Below are 20,968 nucleotides of genomic sequence, written 5' to 3'. Positions count from 1 at the left end.
TTGAAGGAATTACAACACTGACTATATGTACATATGTAAAAATACCATGTTGATCTCAGTACTTTGTATGGGGAGGGGAGTAGGGGAAGCTGTAAAGGGGCCCAAGTGCTGTGTTGATGTCTGTCACTGTCAACATGACTTACATTAGGATGTAAGACTACAATGCACAAATAAAAGTATATAAAAATAAATATAAAAAGAAAACGTAAGAAGAAAAAAGAAGCATCATACAATACTGAGGTACATTGTACAAAATAACTGATGTGTAATTCTTATAATTTACCAGATATAAAATTCAAAATATGGCTTAGGAAATGTTCTGGTTTTAAGAACTGAAGAAACATGGCAAACAGATTCTTCTGATAAAAGGCTTATTTATTTATTTTCCTGCTGTACTGGGAATTAAACCTTGGGCGTTTATAAATGCTAGCTAGGCAAGTACTTTACCACAGAGCTATACCTCTCCCCCCCTTCTCCAGGTCTACTACTATTCTTTAAAAAAAAGATAAAAATCAATAAACTTCAAGATGCAAAGGCAATATTGCTATTCTTCCCAGACAAAAAGGTAAATACAACTATTTTCTAATTTTAATTTCTTTAATTTTCACATTGTAATAATTCATAATAGATTCATTTTTAAAAGCAATCACACACACACATATATATATATTTTTTATTTTTTATTTTTTGGTGGTACTGGGGATGGAACCCTTCTACCTCTGGGCTACACTCCCAGACCTATTTTATATTTTATTTGGAAACAAGGTCTCTTAAGCCAGCTGAGGCTGGCTTTGAACCTGTGCGATCCTCCTGTCTCTGTCTTCCAAGCATGGGGATTACAAGTGTGCACCACCATGCTCGGCATACTTATATTTAAAGCTAGCAATGAAATATCAGAGATAATTAGAGAGTCTTTTCAGTTACTATCAGTTAATAACACAGTTCCTATGTAGGCAGGTACTGGGGATTGAACTCAAGAGCCATTCTACCTTCAAACTATACTCCCAGCCTTTTAAAATTGTTTTTGCTTTGAAATAGAATCTTACTAAATTACCTGAGTTAGCCTTATGTCTATGATCATTCTGTCTAGAGCAGTTCCTTTAATACTATTTTTCTATACTTTTCAAGATATTAAAATATGGAGAATGCTGATTAATAAAGAAATACAGATTCCAAATCTCAAAACGAGCTTTCTTAATCTGATTTTAATGAACAACCTAATTTTGAAAATGTCTAACAGGTTTCATACACCCTACTTGTGAAGAAAACAGTTATTAACAAAGCAGGCCTGAGACTGCTATCACTAGCAGTGGGTGCACAAAGTTGGCTTTTGGTTGGTGTCTGGTAACTTGGATATGGGGACAGACAGCTCCCAGCATTACCTCACAGTCAAGGGTGCCTCACTGTTCCTAGACTGAACCAATAACATAGTTTATGCTGAATCTCTCTTTCCTTCTGGGAGTCTGGGATTTTGGTACTTGTTAAAATAGAGGGTGCCTACATGGCTGATTCAGGGAAAACCCTACACACAGGCTTGGGTGAGGTTCTCTGACAGACAGTATTTCATCGTGGTAACAACTACTCATCGCTGGGTCAACCTAGCATGTCCTGTGTGACTGAGGGGGAGAGACAGGGCTCTTAGAAAAGTAAACGTGAGCTTCCCCACAATTCATGCCTTCTTTTTTCACTAATTCTGCCCTACACCCTTTCACAGTACAAAGCACAGGAGTAAGTAGGACTGTGTGCTGAGTCCTATAAAGTTTTCCTACTAAATCATCAAACTTGGAAAGACCTTGGGAATTATAAAAAAAAAAAAAAAAAAAAAAACGTATAAGCCATTGTTGTGGCACACACTTGTAATCCCAGGATTTAGGAGGCCAAGACAGGAGGATAGCATTTTGCCAGCAGCCTCAGCTACTTAGTGAGGCCTTTTGCAACTCAATGAGACCCTGTTTCAAAATAAAGAATATAAAAATACAGCTACTGCAAATAAATTAATTAAATATTTCCTATAGAAGTCCAAGTGTTTTAAGTATATTGTTATATATACAGTAACAACTTGCAAGTAATTGCTTTTACATGATGAAGATTAAAGTCCTACATCACTAACAAAACTGTATTTTGCTCTACTGAAAAAATGATATTCAGAAGACAAATAACATTCATGAACATAATGTTCATTCAATAAAACCAAAAAAAAAAAAAATCTGAATGCAAACTCAAAGAAAAGTTTACTGTCCATTAAAAGTCAGGAGTGATTTGAAAGCAAGGCATTCTTACCGTGTGGTGTGATTGTCTGTACAGGCTTAGCAGGGGACCTCACATTCCATATGGTCAAGGTGCCATCTGAATGACTGCAAATAAACTGTTTTCCTTCATGATGCCAAGCCACAGAGTGAATAGCCTACAGAAGAGGGTGAAAAATTCTTTCAAACTTTATTAAACTATTCATAAAACATTTTGTGATTAATTTTAAATTAATATATTTTCCAAGATAATGCCAATATATTGACTTTATATTTCCATAATTAAGTCATCCTATGTTACAAATGAGATTTTATTCATATCGACAATGTTTTAATTCCTTTTAATTATTTTAATCCTTAAGCCAGCATAAGGAAGGTATAAAAATGACATATATATTACTGACAAATTCAGGAAAACAAGTTCTTCAGAATAAATCATATCTAAATATAAATTATCAAGTTATTACAAACAGTATCCCAATGAAAAACTAGCTGCTTTAATAGATTAAAAAATATTTAAATTGACTAAAATTCAAAGTAGTAAAATGAAGTAAGATAAATAAAAACACCTTAGGTTGAATTTCAAGACAGGATCTGCATCTCCCAAATTTCAATCTCAGGAGAGCCTTTCTGATCAGAGAAAAACTATTTGGAAAATATTTTTATATGACTGAAATATGTTTCTCATCCATTTACCCTAATACTATGTTTTTGCCTTTAAAAGATTTTTTTAAATCACTCTTCTGGGTCCCTTTTAAATTATTTCTTTCAATTCAAGTTGATATATTTTTCAAACTATGGTCACCTGAATTTGAAAGATGTCATGCCAAAATGTGAGAACTGCAGAGTACAGCATTAAAACTCTGCAACTCCACTCAAGGGTTCTTTTGTGTACAAAGCCAACATTTTCTATCATCTCATTCAATGTCCACTTATTTGAGTTCTTTTTATACTTATACACACAAACTAAATACTATAAAACATTTTAGTATTGCAGATTATATGAAAACATTTATTTGTACTGGGAGTGGAACCCAGAGGCTTTCTACCTCCAGGCTATACTCCCAGACCTATTTTATATTTTATTTGGAAACAGGGTCTCACTAAGTTGCTGAGAGCCTCACTAAGTAGCTGAGGCTGGCTTCGAACCTCTGCGATCCTCCTGTCTCAGCCTCCCAAATGCTGGGATTACAAGCGTGCGCCACCACACCCGGCCAGATAGAAACATTTAAATGATATGTACAGAGAACTGGATGCACTGCTAACACCAATACTTAACACAATGGTTTTGACTCAAAGAATCTCTATCAAAATTCTAAATAGAATATTAAAATAACAAACTGATTCTAAATTTTACATATGACATTCCCAAATCTCGATTAAAATAAATAATCATTTCGGAGTCTGTACTTTTATTTCCATAAAATGAGTAGTACTAAGAAGCTATAAGCAAAACTATATTATTTTTTTAAAAAATGACAAGAAAAATACAAGAAAGGTCTACAACGCAGTCTGCAACCTGTAAGTACAAATATTAGAACATCATATATATAAATGTATATCACATATATGATATACATAAGTATAGAAATACAAATTAGTATTTCTATTTTGCTAAAGAAATAATATATTGCTTAAGAGTACATTTCTAGTAGGTTTCTAACATAATAAAAAAACAATCAAATATGAAAACTATATTCACCAAACTCACTAATTTTTGTTTCTACTTATATAATTTTCTAAACACAACACAAACTTGATATGTCATTTTTTCTAATCATCTATAATACATATTTATGTATGATATATGTAGTATTATATGCACATAAAGCATATGTATACAATAGCTATCACATATAAATTATGTGATATATGAAACATGCAATTTATACTTTTCCCCTAGTCTTCTTCAGAAAATAATTTATATAAACAAAGTAAAAATAGTAAGTCTCACTAATCAAACCTTCCACATGCTCAGTGTTAGAAGCACTCACTGGTAAGTTAAAAGCAAATCTGAAAAATTCTAGGGAGAAGATATAAGAAAGAGAAGCAGGAAACATAAATTGGGTCAATGAATTTTTTGTGCAGGTTGATTTATTTACTTTACCACAGACATGATACAAAATTTCCAGATTAAAAGATTGATTAAAAGGTTGATTTACTTGATTTTTTTTAAAAAAAGTGGATATGAGTAAGAAAACAAAAAGAGTAAGAGAAAGAATGAATAGAGAACGGAATAACATAAAAATAGGAGATTTACAAAAGTCACGAGGAAACAAGGTGAATTCAGGGTAGATTAAAAAAAAAGTAAAGAAAGTAGAAAGGGAGATGATAGAACCACAGAGGAACATATGTATTCTAAAAAGCCTTTAGAAGATACAGTGTTTTAGCCGGGCCTGGTGGCGCACACTTGTAACCCCAGCATTCAGGAGGCTGAGACAGGAGGATCGTGGTTTGAAGACAGCCTCAGCTACTACTTAGTGAGGCCCTTTACAACTCAGTGAGACCCTGTTTCCAAAAAAAGAATGAAAAATAGGGCTGGGGGTGTAGCACAGAGGTAGAATGCCCCTGGGTTCCATCCCCAATACTGCACACCACACACACACACAAAAAAGAAAATACAGTGTTTGGCAAGAAATAATTGTAAAAATGTTCATGAGCCAGTTAATAGGCAGTTAATAAATACATGATATTTTATATCATATATAGAGTATGAAATTAGTATTTCCATCTTTGGCAAAATTAAAAACACTCTCTAATGTGATATACTTTTAAAAGGAGTAATATCTAATTACTACGCTTTGACAAAAGTTTTGTGTGTGTGTGTGCACACGTGTACACAAACACGTGTATATTTTACACTTGGGACTGAATCCAGGAGCATTCTACCTGTGGCCTACATCTCCAGCCCTATTTTATTTTTTGTTTTGAAACAGGGTCTAAATTACGGAGGGTCTTCCTAAATGTTAAAGACAGGCCTACAACCTGTGATCTGTCACAAGCCCTCCTCTTCCAAGTACTTGAATTATAAGAATGTGCTGACATACCAGCTAGTAGTTTAATGTTTTATGCTAATTTATAAGAGGAGATGGCATCCTAGGAAGTAGTTTTCTGTAAATACAGAGCAAGTTCAGGCTTACAACAGAAATAATTTCTTAATCTTACAAAGTAAGATTTAATAATTATATTCAAAAGCAGTATTGATTTCCAATGTAATTACCTATTACTGCTTTAACCTTTAGAAAAACATCAACAAAATAATGAAAGAACATGTATAATGTGGACTTTAATACTCTATAATTTAATAAGGTTAAGTATTGAATCATATATTTTCTAAAGTAGTTGCTAAAATTATTATATATTAGACATTGATGATTCGTAACTTTTATTCCTCTCTTGCTAAAGATTTAAATATGTATAAACAGACAATACTACTATTTCTATTATAAATTAAAAAAACAACACTGCTATACAGAAGGTCGTCAGTTTAATGCAATCCCATGTATTGATGCTTCTTTTAATTTCTTGTGCATTGGGGTCTTGTTGAGAAAGATTTTACCTATGCCTATGTGTTGAAATGTTGGACCTATGCCCTCTTGAAGGAGCCTCAAGGTCTCTGTTCTGATTTCCAAGTCTTTGATCCATCTTGAATTGACTCTTGTTCAGGATGAAAAAGTGAAGTTTATTTCCGTTTTTCTGCATATGGTTAACCAGTTTTGCCACATCATTTGTTGAAGAGGCTATCTTTTTTCCAGTTTATGTTTTTGGCCCTTTTGTCAAAAATCAATTGGCAATAAGTGTGCGAATTTGTTTCTGAATCTTCTATTCTGCTCCATTGGTCTACATGTCTGTTTTTATGCCAATACTATGCTGTTTTTATTGTTATGGCTTTGTAGTATAGTTTGAAGTCAAGTACTGTGATGCCTTCTACATGGTTCTTGTTGCTGAGAACTACTTTGGCTATTATCGGGGGTTTTTTTGTTTGCTTGTTTTCAATGAATTTAAGAACTGATTTTTCTATGTCTATGAGGAATGACCTTGGTAAGTGAATGTGTATTGTGTTAAATATGAGAGCAAATGAATGAAAGAAAAATTTTGCCAACTATTAGTCCAATAGAGGGCTAATTACTAGAATATACAGAGAACTCAAGAAACTCAAAGCTAAAAAAAAAAAAAAAACCACAGTCAAAAAATGGAAAGTAAGCTAAATTGACACTTCACAAAAGAAGAAATTTAAGTGGCCAATAATTATATAAAAAAAATTCCACATCATTAGCAATCAGAGAGATGCAAATCAAAACTACCCTAAGATTTCACCTAACTCCAACTTGAATGGCAATCATTTAAAACACAACAAATGCTGGCGAGGATCTGAAAAAGTGGGAACACTAATACATCATTGGTGGGACTGCAAATTAGTGCAAACTCTTAGGAAAACAGTAAGGAGGATCCTCAGAAGAATGAGAATGAACCTACCCTATATGATCAAGCAACCACTTCTGGGTATCTACCCAAAAGAATGGAAACCGAACTACCAATCTAATGCATGCACATCTATGTTCACAGCCTCACAATTCACCACTGCCAAACTACAGAACCAGCCAAGATGTCCACCAAAAGGTGAATGGATTACATAACTATGGAATATGTACACAATGGAATTATACTTGGCAATAAAGAAGAGAGAATTATGACATTTGCAGGGAAATAGGTGGAACAGGAGAACATTATGCTAAATGAAGTTAGTCACAAAAAGTAAAAAATCCAATGCTCTCCCTAATAGGCAGAAGCTAGCGGAAAAAGGGTCACAAGAGGAACGCTAGAAGAGAAACCCTATATAAGCAAATAAGATGGCCGAACTGATGGGGATGGGAAGGGAGAAAAGGGAAATTCCCTAATATACATAACGTACATTCACAAACACATCAAAGTCAGTCAGTAATCCAAACATGAGAAGGCAGGAGAAGGGAGGAAATGGAGTGGGAACTGGTGAAGGGCTAAATGAATGATGTGTGCAGGTATGCCTCTATCATCTTGTACTCCATTAAGATATAAGACTACATTGCACCAATAAAAATTTTTTATTAGTCGGGTGTGGTGGCGCACGCTTGTAATCCCAGTGCTTGGGAGGCTGAGACAGGAGGATCACACAGGTTTGAAGACAGCCTCAGCGACTTAGTGAGGCTCTCAGCAACTTAGTGAGACCCTATTTCCAAATAAAGTATAAAATAGGTCTGGGAGTATAGCCCAGAGGTAGAAAAGCCCCTGGGTTCCAACCCCAGTACCACACACAAAAAAAATTATTAAAAATAAGAAACAAGGAAACTTTCTTAAATATTCTAAATTATGACAAAATTAATCATTCTTTTAAGTACTGTTTTATGTTTGGAGGTAAGAAAGTGAGATGAGAGAATGTGTATTTCTTGTGTGTATATAAAATCAGCAGAAAAATAAGCTGTTTTAGCACCAGTCTAAACATGGAAGGTTAAAGACATTAGAGAAACAAATGTTTCCATTAATATCTGCACTGTCCAAAATAATCTCTTAAAAGAGTATTGGTTTCAATGCTGTGAGCTACAAACATTATTTCAACATTGTTTTAAAATGTACCTGAGGGCGCCCAGGGAAGTGGGGGTCCTAGCGTGTACGCAGCCCCAACCCCCCAGCACAGGCCCAAGCCTCAGAACTGAGCACTCTCCTCGCGCACCTTGTCTGCGCCCCGGTCCCCTGCTAGTAGTCAGTGACTGTGCCACTGCCACCCCTAAATTGGAGCCTGCTTGTGTGTCTAGACCCCGCCACCTTGCCAGAGCCTGCCTTCCAGTCTGTGAAAGCCCTGTGTAACCCAGAAATCTCCTTGGGGCACCCCCAGCTTCTACGTCCCGCGGGAGGCAGAGACCATTGCTGGACACCGCGCACTGGATACTTGAGCACCTATCCTGCACCCCTGGCCCACCGCTGGGTGTTCCCACCCCCCCTGGTAGCCAGATGCTTAGTTGTAAGCGAGAACACAGCTCAATACACCTTGGAAGAGCATACCAGCAGCAATAGACAGCTGCATCCACTCACACCTGAGTCCAGTAATACCAGCGCACCCAGCCTGCACTCTCAGAATACGCAGAGCTCTGGCAGTAAGTGTGGGCATCCAGGAACCAGCATCCATTTGCCCAGGGTACATCTTGGGACCACACCGGCTAGCCCAGCTGGAATTTCCAGAGAAACAGGAAAATCCATCGGGCCACAATATCTGCACAGGACCTCAGGGGGAGGTTCCAATTATACTTTGGTCATTCTCCACCCGTGCTGTAGGGAAGCACAGGCTGGAGTCTAGGGTGGTGAGTGCAGAGGTGCTGACCACAGGTTAGAATTTCGCAGAACCTGTGAATTGTACAGAATCAAATAACAGTAAAACCAGACATCCGGACACATAAACCTAAAGCAGCTGAAGGAGAGAAAGGTGTCCAAACACCTAGAGTGACCTAAGAAGATAAAAATAGAGTACAAAGAAAACTAAGAGACATTGGATTGTATTCTGAAAGCTACCAAAGCAATCAGATACGCACATATTATATGGACCTGACCCCATATGAGTAAATAAGGAGGACTGTTTATTTTACTTTTAATGTGGATGTTTTGTTTTATTTTGCTTTTACAGTGCTTCTGTTGTGGTATGGTTATTGCTGTTTTATTTTTTTTTTCTTTTAACCCACACTTCTTTACTTTAACTTGTTGTTGATATATATATATATATATATATATATATATATATATATATATATTGGATAGTTTGCCTTATTTTTTTATTTCACACAGCTGCTAGCTCCTTTTATTTTATTCTTGTTCTGTTTTCCTCTTTCTTCCTCTTTCCTTCCTTTTTTTCATTCTCCTCCTTTGATTGGTTTTCCTTCCTTTTTCTTGGATTACATAATAGTCTTGGTATCTTGTGTGGATTTTTTTTTTATTGTCTGTCTGCTCCTTCCATCACCCATATTTACAAACCTTCCCACACTAACCTACATACTTTTATCCCCCAAAACTTTTCCCCATAATATACCTCCTGGCTTAATACTCAAAGTATTTCTTATATCCATAATTACTCTATTAACGACAAGAGTCCTAGTAGTTAACTCTCTCTCATTCATAGCAAGATATTACCTTATCATACTTAAAGTCTTTCTCAACCTAAACATATCCTCTACCTAATCCGACTCCTTTACCAATCACCCCAGCTCCTCACATATCACCCACCCTCAACACTGGAAAGGCTGGGCTGACTAGCCGATACCCCTAAATTCCTAATATTAAGATTTGATTAAGCATAATACTCACGAACGATGGGTAGAAATCAGAAAAACAGGACAGAGAACGCTATAAATATGAGAACCAGGAATTATGAAGAGACAGCAGAAATCACGAATACTGACCTACTAGAAATGCAAGAAGGGGAGTTCAGAATCTTGATGTTCAATATGATGAAAGGATTTAAAACAAGTATAGAGGAGGTTAAAGGTGAATTAGAAACACTAAAAAAGAATCAGAAAGAGGTCTGGAATGAAATGAAAGAGGCAATAAGTGAAATGAAGACAGCAATAGAAAGAAATTCTGGAAGATTAGATGAAATGGAAAACAGAATATCAATATTAGAAGACAGTACATCCCAAACCGAAAACACAGTCAGCGATATACAGAAATCTTTACAGCAACAAAACCTAAACATCCAGCAATTATGGGATAATATGAAGCGCCCTAATTTACGGATAATAGGCATTGAGGAAGGGATAGAGGTACAGACCAAGGGCATCTGTAATATCTTCAAGGAAATAATCTCAGAGAATTTTCCAAATATGGAAAGAGACTTGAATCTTCAAGTCCAGGAGGCATACAGAACTCCACTGAGACAAGACCAAAGAAAGACCACTCCACGCCACATAATAACCAAAATGACCAATATAGAGGCTACGGAGGAATCTTAAAAGCAGTGAGAACAAAAGGACGGGTGACATATAGAGGCAAAACAATAAGAATCACCCCGGACTATACAACCCAGGTTAGGAATGCTAGGAGAGACTGGTACGACGTGATTCAGACCCTGGAAGAAAATAACTTCCAACCAAGGCTCATCTATCCAGCAAAACTACTATTCAAGATGAATGGGGAAACCAAAGTCTTTCAGGATAAATAGAATCTCAAAAAATTCATGAATTCAAAGCCAACACTAGAGAAAATTCTTAAAGAAATAAACCATAAGGAAGAAAAAAGAAGCAGACTTCAGAATCAGAGAAGAGAGGAAGTTAATAAGTGGGCCATTTAAGTAAAGAAGAAAGATCACACCACCCAAGAGTAGACAGAACACAAAATGAAAGAAAACAAAAATCATATTTCAATAATATCTCTTAATGTCAAAGGACTTAACTCACCAATCAAAAGACATAGACTGGCAATGTGGATTAGGAAACATAATCCAAATATATGCTGTCTGCAAGAAACTCACCTCATAGCCAAAGACATTCACAGGCTGAACGTGAAAGGATGGAAAAAGATATACCATGCCACCAGTGACCAAAAAAGAGCAGGGGTAGCAACCCTGATATCCAACAAAACAGACTTTAAACTAAAACACATCAAAAGAGACAAATCAGGGCACTTCCTTTTATTAAAAGGAACAATACACCAAGAAGATATAATGATAGTAAATATTTATGCCCCAAATATGGGTGCAACCACATTTGTAAAACAAACCCTTATGGACATAAGATCCCAAGTAGACCCAAATACAATAATTCTGGGAGACTTTAATACGCCTCTCACACCACTGGATTGATCTTCAAGGCAAAAGATGAGTAAAGACGCTTTAGAACTAAAGGAAACCATAAACCAAATGGACCTAATAGACGTTTTCAGAGTATTTCATCCAGGAACTACAGAATACACTTTCTTCTCAGCAGCCCATGGAACCTTCTCCAAAATAGATCACATCCTGGGACACAAAGAAAATACCAGCAAATTCAAAAAATGTAATATAATTCCATGCATCTTTTCAGACCACAACGGAATAAAAGTAGAAATCAACAACAGGAAACTCAAAAGAAGGTATTCAAATTCATGGAGAATGAATGATACACTACTGAATAATGAATAGGTAAGAGCAGAAATCAGGGAAGAAATAAAGAAATTTATGAAAACAAACGAAAACAGAGACACAACCTACCAAAACCTATGGGACACCATGAAGGCAGTACTAAGAGGAAAGTTTATTGCATTGAGTGCCCACATAAAAAGGACGGAGAACCACCAAGTAAAGAACCTAATGACACAACTCAAGGATCTAGAAATTCTCCAACAATCTATTCCCAAAGCCAGCAGAAGACAAGAAAACATCAAAATTAGAGCAGAAATAAATGAAATAGAGAACAAAAAAACAATTCAAAGAATCAATAAAACAAAAAGTTGGTTCTTTGAAAAGATTAATAGAATTGATAAACCCCTGGCCAACCTAACCAAAAGAAAAAGAGAATCAACTCAAATTATCAAAATTAGAAATGAAAAAGGAGATATCACCACAGATAGTGAAGAAATTCAAAATATTATCAGAAACTACTTTAAAAATTTATACTCCAATAGACTTGAAAACCTGGAAGAAATTGATAGATTTCTAAGCACAGTTAACCTTCCTACACTCAACCAAGAGAACATAACAAGCCTAAACCAACCAATAACAACCAAAGAAATAGAAATGGCAATAAAAATTCTTCCACCAAAGAAAAGCCCAGGCCCAGATGGGTACCCAGCTGAATTCTACAAAACCTTCAGTGAACAACTAATACCAATACTTCATAACATGTTCCGGGAAATTGAAAGAGATGGAACTCTTCCAAATTCCTTCTATGAGGCCAGTATCACATTAATCCCCAAACCAAATAAAGATACCTCAAGAAAGGAAAACTACAGACCAATATCCTTAATGAACATAGATGCAAAAATTCTAAACAAAATACTAGCTATATGCATTCAAAACTATATCAAGAGAATAATACATCATGACCAAGTCGGTTTCATCCCAGAAAAACAAGGCTGGTTCAACATACGCAAATCAATACATGTTATCCACCACATAAATAGAACCAAGAACAAAAACCACATCATCATAGCAATAGATGCTGAAAAAGCATTCGACAAAATCCAACACCTATTCATGTTAAAAACACTGCAAAAAATTGGGATAGAAGGAAAGTACTTCAACATCATCAAGGCAATATACTGCATACCCAAAGCCAACATTATATTGAATGGGGAAAAACTGCAAGAATTTCCGCTACAGTCAGGAACAAGACAAGGATGCCCACTATCACCACTCCTTTTCAATATAGTCCTTGAGACTCTTGCTGCAGCAATCAGACAAGAGAAGGAAATCAAAGGAATTCACATAGGAAGAGAGGAATTAAAATTATCCTTATTCGCAGATGACATGATCCTTTATCTGGAAGACCCAAAGAACTCAACCAAAAAACTTCTGGAGCTAATTGACAAATTCAGCAAAGTCGCAGGTTACAAAATCAACCTAAAGAAATCAGTGGCTTTTCTTTATGCCAACAACGAATCCACAATGAAAGAAACGAAAACAACAATTCGATTCACTATAACCTCAAAACCAATAAAATATCTAGGAATAAACCTAACCCAAGATGTAAAAGACCTCTACAACAAAAACTATAAAACATTAAAGAAAGAAATTGAAGAAGACCTTGGAAGATGGAAAGATCTCCCGTGCTCATGGATAGGCAGAATAAATATCATCAAAATGGCCATTCTGCCAAAACTGATCTATAGGTTCAATGCAATTCACATTAAAATACCAGTGACATTCTTCAGAGACCTAGAAAAATCAATCATGAACTTCATATGGAGAAAGAAAAGACCTAGAATAGCCAAAGCAATTCTCAATAACAAGAAACACGCAGGAGGCATTACAACCCCAGACTTCAAACTATACTATAGAGCAATAGTAGTAAAAACAGCATGGTACTGGCACAAAAACAGATATACTGACCAGTGGATTAGAATCGAAGATACAGAAACAAACCCACATATCTTTAGTCAATTAATCTTTGTCAAAGGGGCCAAACACATACGCTGGAGAAAAGACAGCCTTTTCAACAAGTGGTGCTGGGAGAACTGGCTAACCATTTGTAAAAAGATAAATCTAAACCCCTATATCTCACCAAACACAGGAATCAACTCAAGATGGATCAAAGACTTAGAAATTAGACCTGAGATTGTGAAGTTAGTAGAGGAGAGCATAGGTTCAACACTACAACATATTGGCACAGGCAGTAACTTTCTCAACAAAACCTCCAAAGCTCAGGAAATTAAAGCAAGAATAAACAAGTGGGATAACATCAAAATAAAAAGTTTCTTCTCATCAAAGGAAACTATCAATAACCTAAAGAGGAAGCCTATAGAATGGGAAAGGATCTTTACCAGCCACCATTCTGATAGGGGGCTAATATCCAGAGTATACAAAGAGCTCAAAAGACTCTACACTAGCAAAACAAACAACCCAATCAAGAAATGGGCAAATGAACTAAATAGACACTTCACAAAAGAAGAGATACAAAGGGCTAATAGATACACGAAAAGACGTTCTTCATCACTGGCCATAAGGGAGATGCAAATCAAAACTACACTGAGATTCCATCTAACCCCAGTCAGAGTAGCAAGCATAAAGAAATCAAACAACAGCAAATGCTGGCGAGGATGTGGAGAAAGAGGAACTCTTTTACACTGTTGGTGGGAATGCAAACTAGTTCAACCACTATGGAGATCTGTGTGGAGACTCCTAAGAAAGGTGGGAATAGATCCACCATATGATCCAGCTATACCACTCCTGGGTATCTTTCCAAAGGGGTTGAATTCCGAGAACTACAGCAACATATGCATACCTATGTTCATAGCAGCACAATTTGTAATAGCCAAAATATGGAACCAACCCAGATCACCATCAACAGATGAATGGATAACAAAACTGTGGGAAATACACACAATGGAATTCTATTCAGCCATAAAGAAGAACAAAATTATATCATTTGCAAGAAGATGGAAAGCCCTGGAGAACATGTTAAGTGAGATCAGCCAAGCACAGAAGGAGAAGATACAAATGTTTCCTCTAATATGCCCAAACTAGGAAACACAAAGGATACCAGTGGGACTCCAGATATTGAAGAGGAAATACTAGCTAAGTTTGGATGGTAAGATAGGAGAAGAGGAAGGCCGATCTTGATTAATGAGGGTCTACACCTGAACATGTGTAAAATTATGAATAAGACATGGTTAACCTGGACAACCATTGGTGGGAGGGGGGAAGGGAAAACGGGGGCGGGGGGGGGAGAGGGCACCAAATATAGTGTAAATGTATACTATTTATGTTCAATAAAAATATTGTTAAAAAATAAATAAAAAATAAAATAAAATGGGCTTCTGATGTTCTTGACATATAAACATATTTACAGAGTAGCAATTCACTGTTGCTTCTCAATCTACTAGGGAAACCCAAAATGAAATAAAAATGTAAAAGCTAGTGATAAATAAGTCTAGAAATATGACAATGAATAACCATTAAATACAGAAATTAGTATTTATTAACCTAAAATAATAATCCTTTTCTTTCTTTTCTGCCACCACTGCCTACTACAAAAAATATACTGGGATTTTACTAGTGTCTATAATCTAAAAAAAAAAAAATTACAAGCATATCAAAGTCAATCACTAAGCCAAACATGAGAAGGAAAAAGACTGGAGGGAATGAGGCAGGAATCGGAGAAAGGCTAAAGGAGTGCTGTGTGCGTGTGTGTCTCTACCATCTTGTACTCCATTAAGATGTGTGACTACAGTGCACAAATTAAAAAAAAAAAAGAAATAGGATGTGCATTAAAGAGATCTATCTGTAAATGTATACAGTATTACACATAGAAAATATTTTTAAGATATTAAGAATACTATCCAAATACACTCAAAATTTATCATTTAGACATAACCAGGGGGGAGTAGAATTTGTTCATTAAAGAAGTACTGCTGGGCTTGGTGGCACACGCTTGTAATCCCAGCATTTGGGAGGCTGAGACCAGAGGATTCCAGTTCGCGGACAGCCTCAGCTACTTAGTGACGCCCTCTGTAATTCCATGAGACCCGGTTTCAAATTAAAGAATAAAAAAAAAAAAAAAAATAGAGCAGGGGGTGTAGTTCGGAGGTTGAATGCCCCTGGGGTTCATCTCCAGACCACAAAAAAAAAAAAAAAGTAACACTTTTGTAACACTGGTTACAGTTACAAAAGCTCTAGAGCATATATTTCTCTTCTTTTACTACCACCTATCTGAATCACCCTTAGAGACCAAATGAACAATTAAAGCTGTACCAAGCAGAACTTTAATTATATTAGAAATCTCCTGAATCACTATCATAATGCCTTTTAGTGTATTTGTAAAAGTATAATTAATTTGACTAGGCTAATATATATGAAACAGAACATAAATATTGGAGAAGAGTTATGATAGTATTTGATAAAAATCTTAAGTTTTTTCCTCACTTTTTGTCATCAAAAAAGACATCATCAAGCAAAACAACAATAAATGCTAGTGATTGACTTTGATATGCTTGTAATTTTTTTTTTTTAGATTATAGACACTAGTAAAATCCCAGTATATTTTTTGTAGTAGGCAGTGGTGGCAGAAAAGAAAGAAAAGGATTATTATTATTATTATTGTAATGTAGAATGTAGTCTACATTACAAGAATTTCTAGAATGTCTAAAATTATATCCATGGCAAAAACTGCACCAAAAATCAAATACATTTTAACATAAAAAAAGAATGATAAAATAACAGGAACTTACAGAAGTAAAGCCAGAGACTAACCAATCAATTTAGAAGCCAGTATTGTTGTTTAAAACACAAGATCTACTCATTATGTATACTCATATCTGTTAAGAATAAAGAGCTTTTATTGTTTCCATATCGTTTATGAAGTGATGTCTGCCTCATAAGATCAACAAGTATGTCCTTCCACTCTATTTGGGGAAGTGTTTGGTACAACAGGTATTATTTAGTAACATTCATCATCAGTGAGCACTCGGAGCCCTATACTTGTCTTTGTGGGAGGCACTTCCATTACAAATTCAATTTCTTTAATAATTATATTTAAGTATTTCCTCTAGAGTAAGCTTGGTACTTTGGAGGAATTGGCATTTCCCAAGGAAAGTGCCCATTTTGTCTAAATTGTTGAATTTAGAATACACAAAACTACGTAGGGTCGTATGCTGCTTAGTAAGAAGGTATGTTCTGAGAAATTCATCGATGGACATTTTGTCAATGTGTAAACATCACACAGTGTATTTACACAAACCATGACAGCTAGGACAGCAGCTGGTTTTCCAGAACATGAGTTTATTTGCTTACTGGTCTCTTACTAAAGAAAACTGGAGTAATATCTTCTTTCCCATAACTAGTGTGGGTAATTTGCATCTTTTCTTTTTCTCATTCCTCTATATTTTTGTTAATTTAATTGATTTTCACAAAAATCGGTTTACTCGATTTTCTTTATTGTTTTTCTGTTATCTACTTCATTGATTTATCTTATTTCAGTTCAAACACTTAACTGTAAATGTAATTTCCTCCTTTTTCTTTTAATTTTTTTCTTTAGTTTCTTATGGTAGAAGAATTTCTAACGTAATTCTATCATAGTAAAAACTTATTTTACATAGTTTAATCTCTAAATTTTGTTGAAATTGATTTCATGGCACCAAATACAGTTTGTCTTGGTGGACACTGCATGTATAGTCTGCGGTTGGGTGTTTTATACATATTTTGTTGATATATTAAATAGCCATTTGGCTTTACTAATTACTGCTAAGATTAACTTTTTGTCTTTTTTTTTCCTAATACACCTTTGTCTTTAGAAGTAGACTTCATAAACTGTATGTAGCTGAATTTTGATTTTTTTATCCAATCTGACAATCCACTACATTTTAATTGATGTACTTAAATGGTTAATATGATTGTTGATATAGGCAATTTTAAATTTACTATCATGCTATTTGTTTCCTCTTTTTCTAATTTGTTCTTTGTTACTTTGTCTTCCTGCTTTGTTTTTAATAGTTATAAATTTTAATTTTAAGGCAATCATCAAAAAAGACATCATCAAGCAAAACAACAATAAATGCTAGAGAAGATGGGGGGAAATAGAAACTCTTCTCCACTGTTGATAGGAGTGCAAATTACTAAGGCCTCTGTGGAGATCAGTGTGGAGATTCTCAGAAAATTTGGGATGGACCAACCATATAATCCAGCTATTCCACCCCTACATATATTTCCAAAGGAAATGAAATTGTATTATAGCAATACATGCATATCCGTTTTTATAACAGCACAATTCAAAATTGTCAAACTATGGAACCAACCCAAGTGTCTGTCCATCAACAGGTGAATGAATTACAAAATGATGAGATACACACACAATAAAATTCTATTTAGCAATAAAAAAAACAATATTAGGTCATTTATAGGAAAATAAATGGAACTGAAGAACATTATGCTAAATTAGATTAGCCTGTCACAGAAAATGAAAGGTCATATGTTTTCTCTCATATGCAGAATCTAGGGAGTAATCAGGATACGAGAGGGACTCTAGATAATGGAGAAAAAACTCCAGTGGAGCCAGGAAGGCAGCCTGGGGGAGAGAAGGGAAGGAGGAGAGAGAATGAATGAAACACTTCCATTGACATTATGTACATACATAAGAATACCCGTGCCAATCTCGGTATGTTGTGTGCAGGAGGGACTGGGGCAAAGCTCACCAAGTGCTGTGTGCATGTATACCACTGTCACTATAAACCACATTATGACATGAGACTGCAAGGTATCAATGAAAGTATTATAAAAAAAAAAAAGCTCACCCAAAACTAAGCTCAGTAGCTGAGGCTGGCTGTGAACTGGTCATTCTCCAGTCGCAGTCACCCAAGAACTAGGATTACAAACATGTGTAAACCTGCCTAGCCGGAGTTTTGAAGAATTAAAAAAAAAATTTTTTTTCCTATTTTTTTTTCCTCTTTGACTTTACATGAGTTGCTGCTACTGTTGCTTTGGTATTTCCTTTATTTATTATGCATATCTTTAACCATAGTTCGCGTTCACATATTATACCATTTTATTTTTCTCTTGGTGTACTGTAGTCATAATTAATGGAGTACAAGATGGCTGAGGCATATATGCACACGTCACTCATTTAGTCCTTCCCCAATTTCCATCCAATTCCCTTCCCCTCCCTCCCTCCTTCTCAGGTTAGTCTTAGTAATTGATTTGATGTTTGTGAATGTACATCATATATATTAGAAAATTTCCCTCTCCTCCCCATCCTCCTCTGTTAGGTCACCTTATTTGCTCATCTAGGGTTTTTCTTTCTTCATTCAAAGTTCCTCCTAAGATCCTTTTTCCTCTAGCTTCCGCATATTAGAGAGAGCATCTGATTTTTTACTTTTCGTGACTGACTAAACTCACTAGCATAATATTCTCCTGTTCCATCCATTTCCCCATAAATGACATAATTGTGTTTTCTTTATGGCTGAGTAATATTCCATTGTGTACATATCCCAGAGTTTAGTAATCCATTCATCTGTTGATGGACATCTTGGCTGGTTCCATAGTTTGGCAATTGTGAATTGTGAGGCTATGAACATAGATTTACAGGCATTAGTTTGGTAGTTTGGTTTCCATTCTTTTGGGTAGACGCCCAGAAGAGGTATTAGTGGTACTGCTGAATCATATGGTAGATGTGTTCCCATTCTTCTGAGGATCCTCCTTACTGTTTATAACACTTTATATCCAGTCTACCAATTTTTTAATAGTACTGTCTTTTGATTTTTATGCTATTGTTGTCCATATTTTAGTTCTACATATATCATAATCCCACTATACAGTTTTGTTTAGTTTGAATCATAAAAGACCCCTTGAAGAGATTTTTAATATTAGAAATCTTGTTCTCACTTTGGCAGCACATATACTAAAACTGGACAAATACAGAGAAGATTAGCATGGCTCCTGCAAAAAGATGACATGGAAATTCATGAAACATCCTTTTTTTTTTTTTTTTTTTCAGATAAATGAGGAAAGGGACTAGTAAAATAGTGGAAATGAATTGGGGAAGGAAGCTAAGGAGGAAAAAAGGCTAGCTGATGAACAGGTTAAATAATGTAAAGTGCACAGTAATGGTATCTCCAGCCATCTCACAAGCACGTACAGGGAGGGGCGCAGGTGGGATGTGGAAGGGAACACACCAAGTGCAGTGTGCACGGGAACACATAAGCACAATGTACCAATAAAAGCATAAAAGAGAAAAATTTTATTTACATCTCTACTATTTCTGGTGCTTTCGTTCCTTTGAATAGATCCATATTTCTATCTCCTATCACTGGTCTTCTGCATGAAGGATTTGTAACAACTCTTGTAGTGAGGTTTACAACTGAAGTATTCTATCAGTTCATGTCTGTAGACATATTTGGTTTTATCTTTGAAGCGAATGTTTACTGAATATAAAACCATAGATTACAATTTTTTCCTTTCACTATTGTTAAGATGTTGTATTCTATTCTGGTTTGCATTATTTCTAAGGAAAAATATGTCTGCTGTCATTTTATCTTTGCTTCTCTCTATTTAATATTCTTTTCCATGTTTTCTGAAGATGTTCTCGGTAGCTAGATTTAAACAACTAAACATTTTTACCATTTGTGTAGATTTCTTCCTTTTTCTTCTGTGTAAAGTTCATTGAAATTCTAAAATATCTTGGTTAACAATTTTTTTAATCACTGAATAAATGTTTGGCCATTATTTCTTTAAATCTATTTTCTATCCACCATCCTAGTCTTAAGATTCAAAATTCACACTTAATCTACTTGGAACTGAATCACAGACCACTGATGTTCTGTTTACTTCCCTACAGCCATTCATACTTAGTAGCTTCTAATGTTATGCCCTCAAGTCCATTAATATTTTCTTACAAAATATCATATTTTGGTAAGCCCATTCAATGTATTTTATCTTATTTTACTTTTCTTCTCTAGTGACTTTGTTTTCTTTTTTTTTTAAACATGTTTCCATGCTTTCCTCTACCTTTTTGAGTATATGAAATCTACACATTTACTTTAATATGCTCAATACTAATTGTCATCTTTGTTGTGTTGAGTCTGTTATTACCTGCATTATCTCTTTATTATGGGTTATGTTTTCTAGCTTTATATACTTCATAAATTTCTATTCAGATGCTGAACATGAAATTTACATTGAGTCATTATTATATTTTTAACTATTTTTGAGCATTTTTCTGGAATGTAGTTATATACTAGCAAACAGTATGGTCCTTCCAGAGTTTGCTTTTAAGCTATGGAAGGCTGGACTAAGCCGGCCTTTCCTGTCAGGCTAGTTTGGCTCCACTACTTTCTAGGTGCTACTGCTCACCTTATCATACCCTGTGTATTAGGTTTCTCGACTCCACTAAGAATGTGAATGGTTCCCAGTCCTGTGTGCACCATGGGGAGGATTCTACATATTCTCTTCCAATGACTCTTTTCCAAACCTTACACTCATGCATTAATCGATAATCAACTGAAGACTCAGTGTGGTAGGCCTTCTCAGACTTCGAAGACTCTTTCCAGGAAGCTCTTTGCTCTTTGGTAAAGGAAGCTTG

General features: G+C 35.4%; 1 protein-coding gene across 4 annotated transcripts in view; it reads right to left on the bottom strand.

The window, feature by feature from the left end:
* Positions 1-20,968, bottom strand: part of STXBP5 (syntaxin binding protein 5) — a gene marked incomplete at both ends in the record, with an annotated part of 167,040 nt that overhangs the window by 89,953 nt on the left and 56,119 nt on the right. For all 4 annotated transcript variants that reach the window (XM_080700550.1, XM_080700551.1, XM_080700552.1 and 1 more), the window contains one exon: positions 2,281-2,404. In XM_080700550.1, the coding sequence (XP_080556676.1) occupies positions 2,281-2,404 (124 nt within the window). The remainder of the gene's footprint in view (positions 1-2,280; positions 2,405-20,968) is intronic.

The sequence above is a fragment of the Muscardinus avellanarius genome, assembly GCF_963383645.1.
Source record: "Muscardinus avellanarius genome assembly, chromosome: 8".
Lineage (NCBI taxonomy): Eukaryota > Metazoa > Chordata > Mammalia > Rodentia > Gliridae > Muscardinus > Muscardinus avellanarius.
Note: the sequence above shows the minus strand (reverse complement) of the source record. Positions and strands in the feature narration are given on the sequence as shown.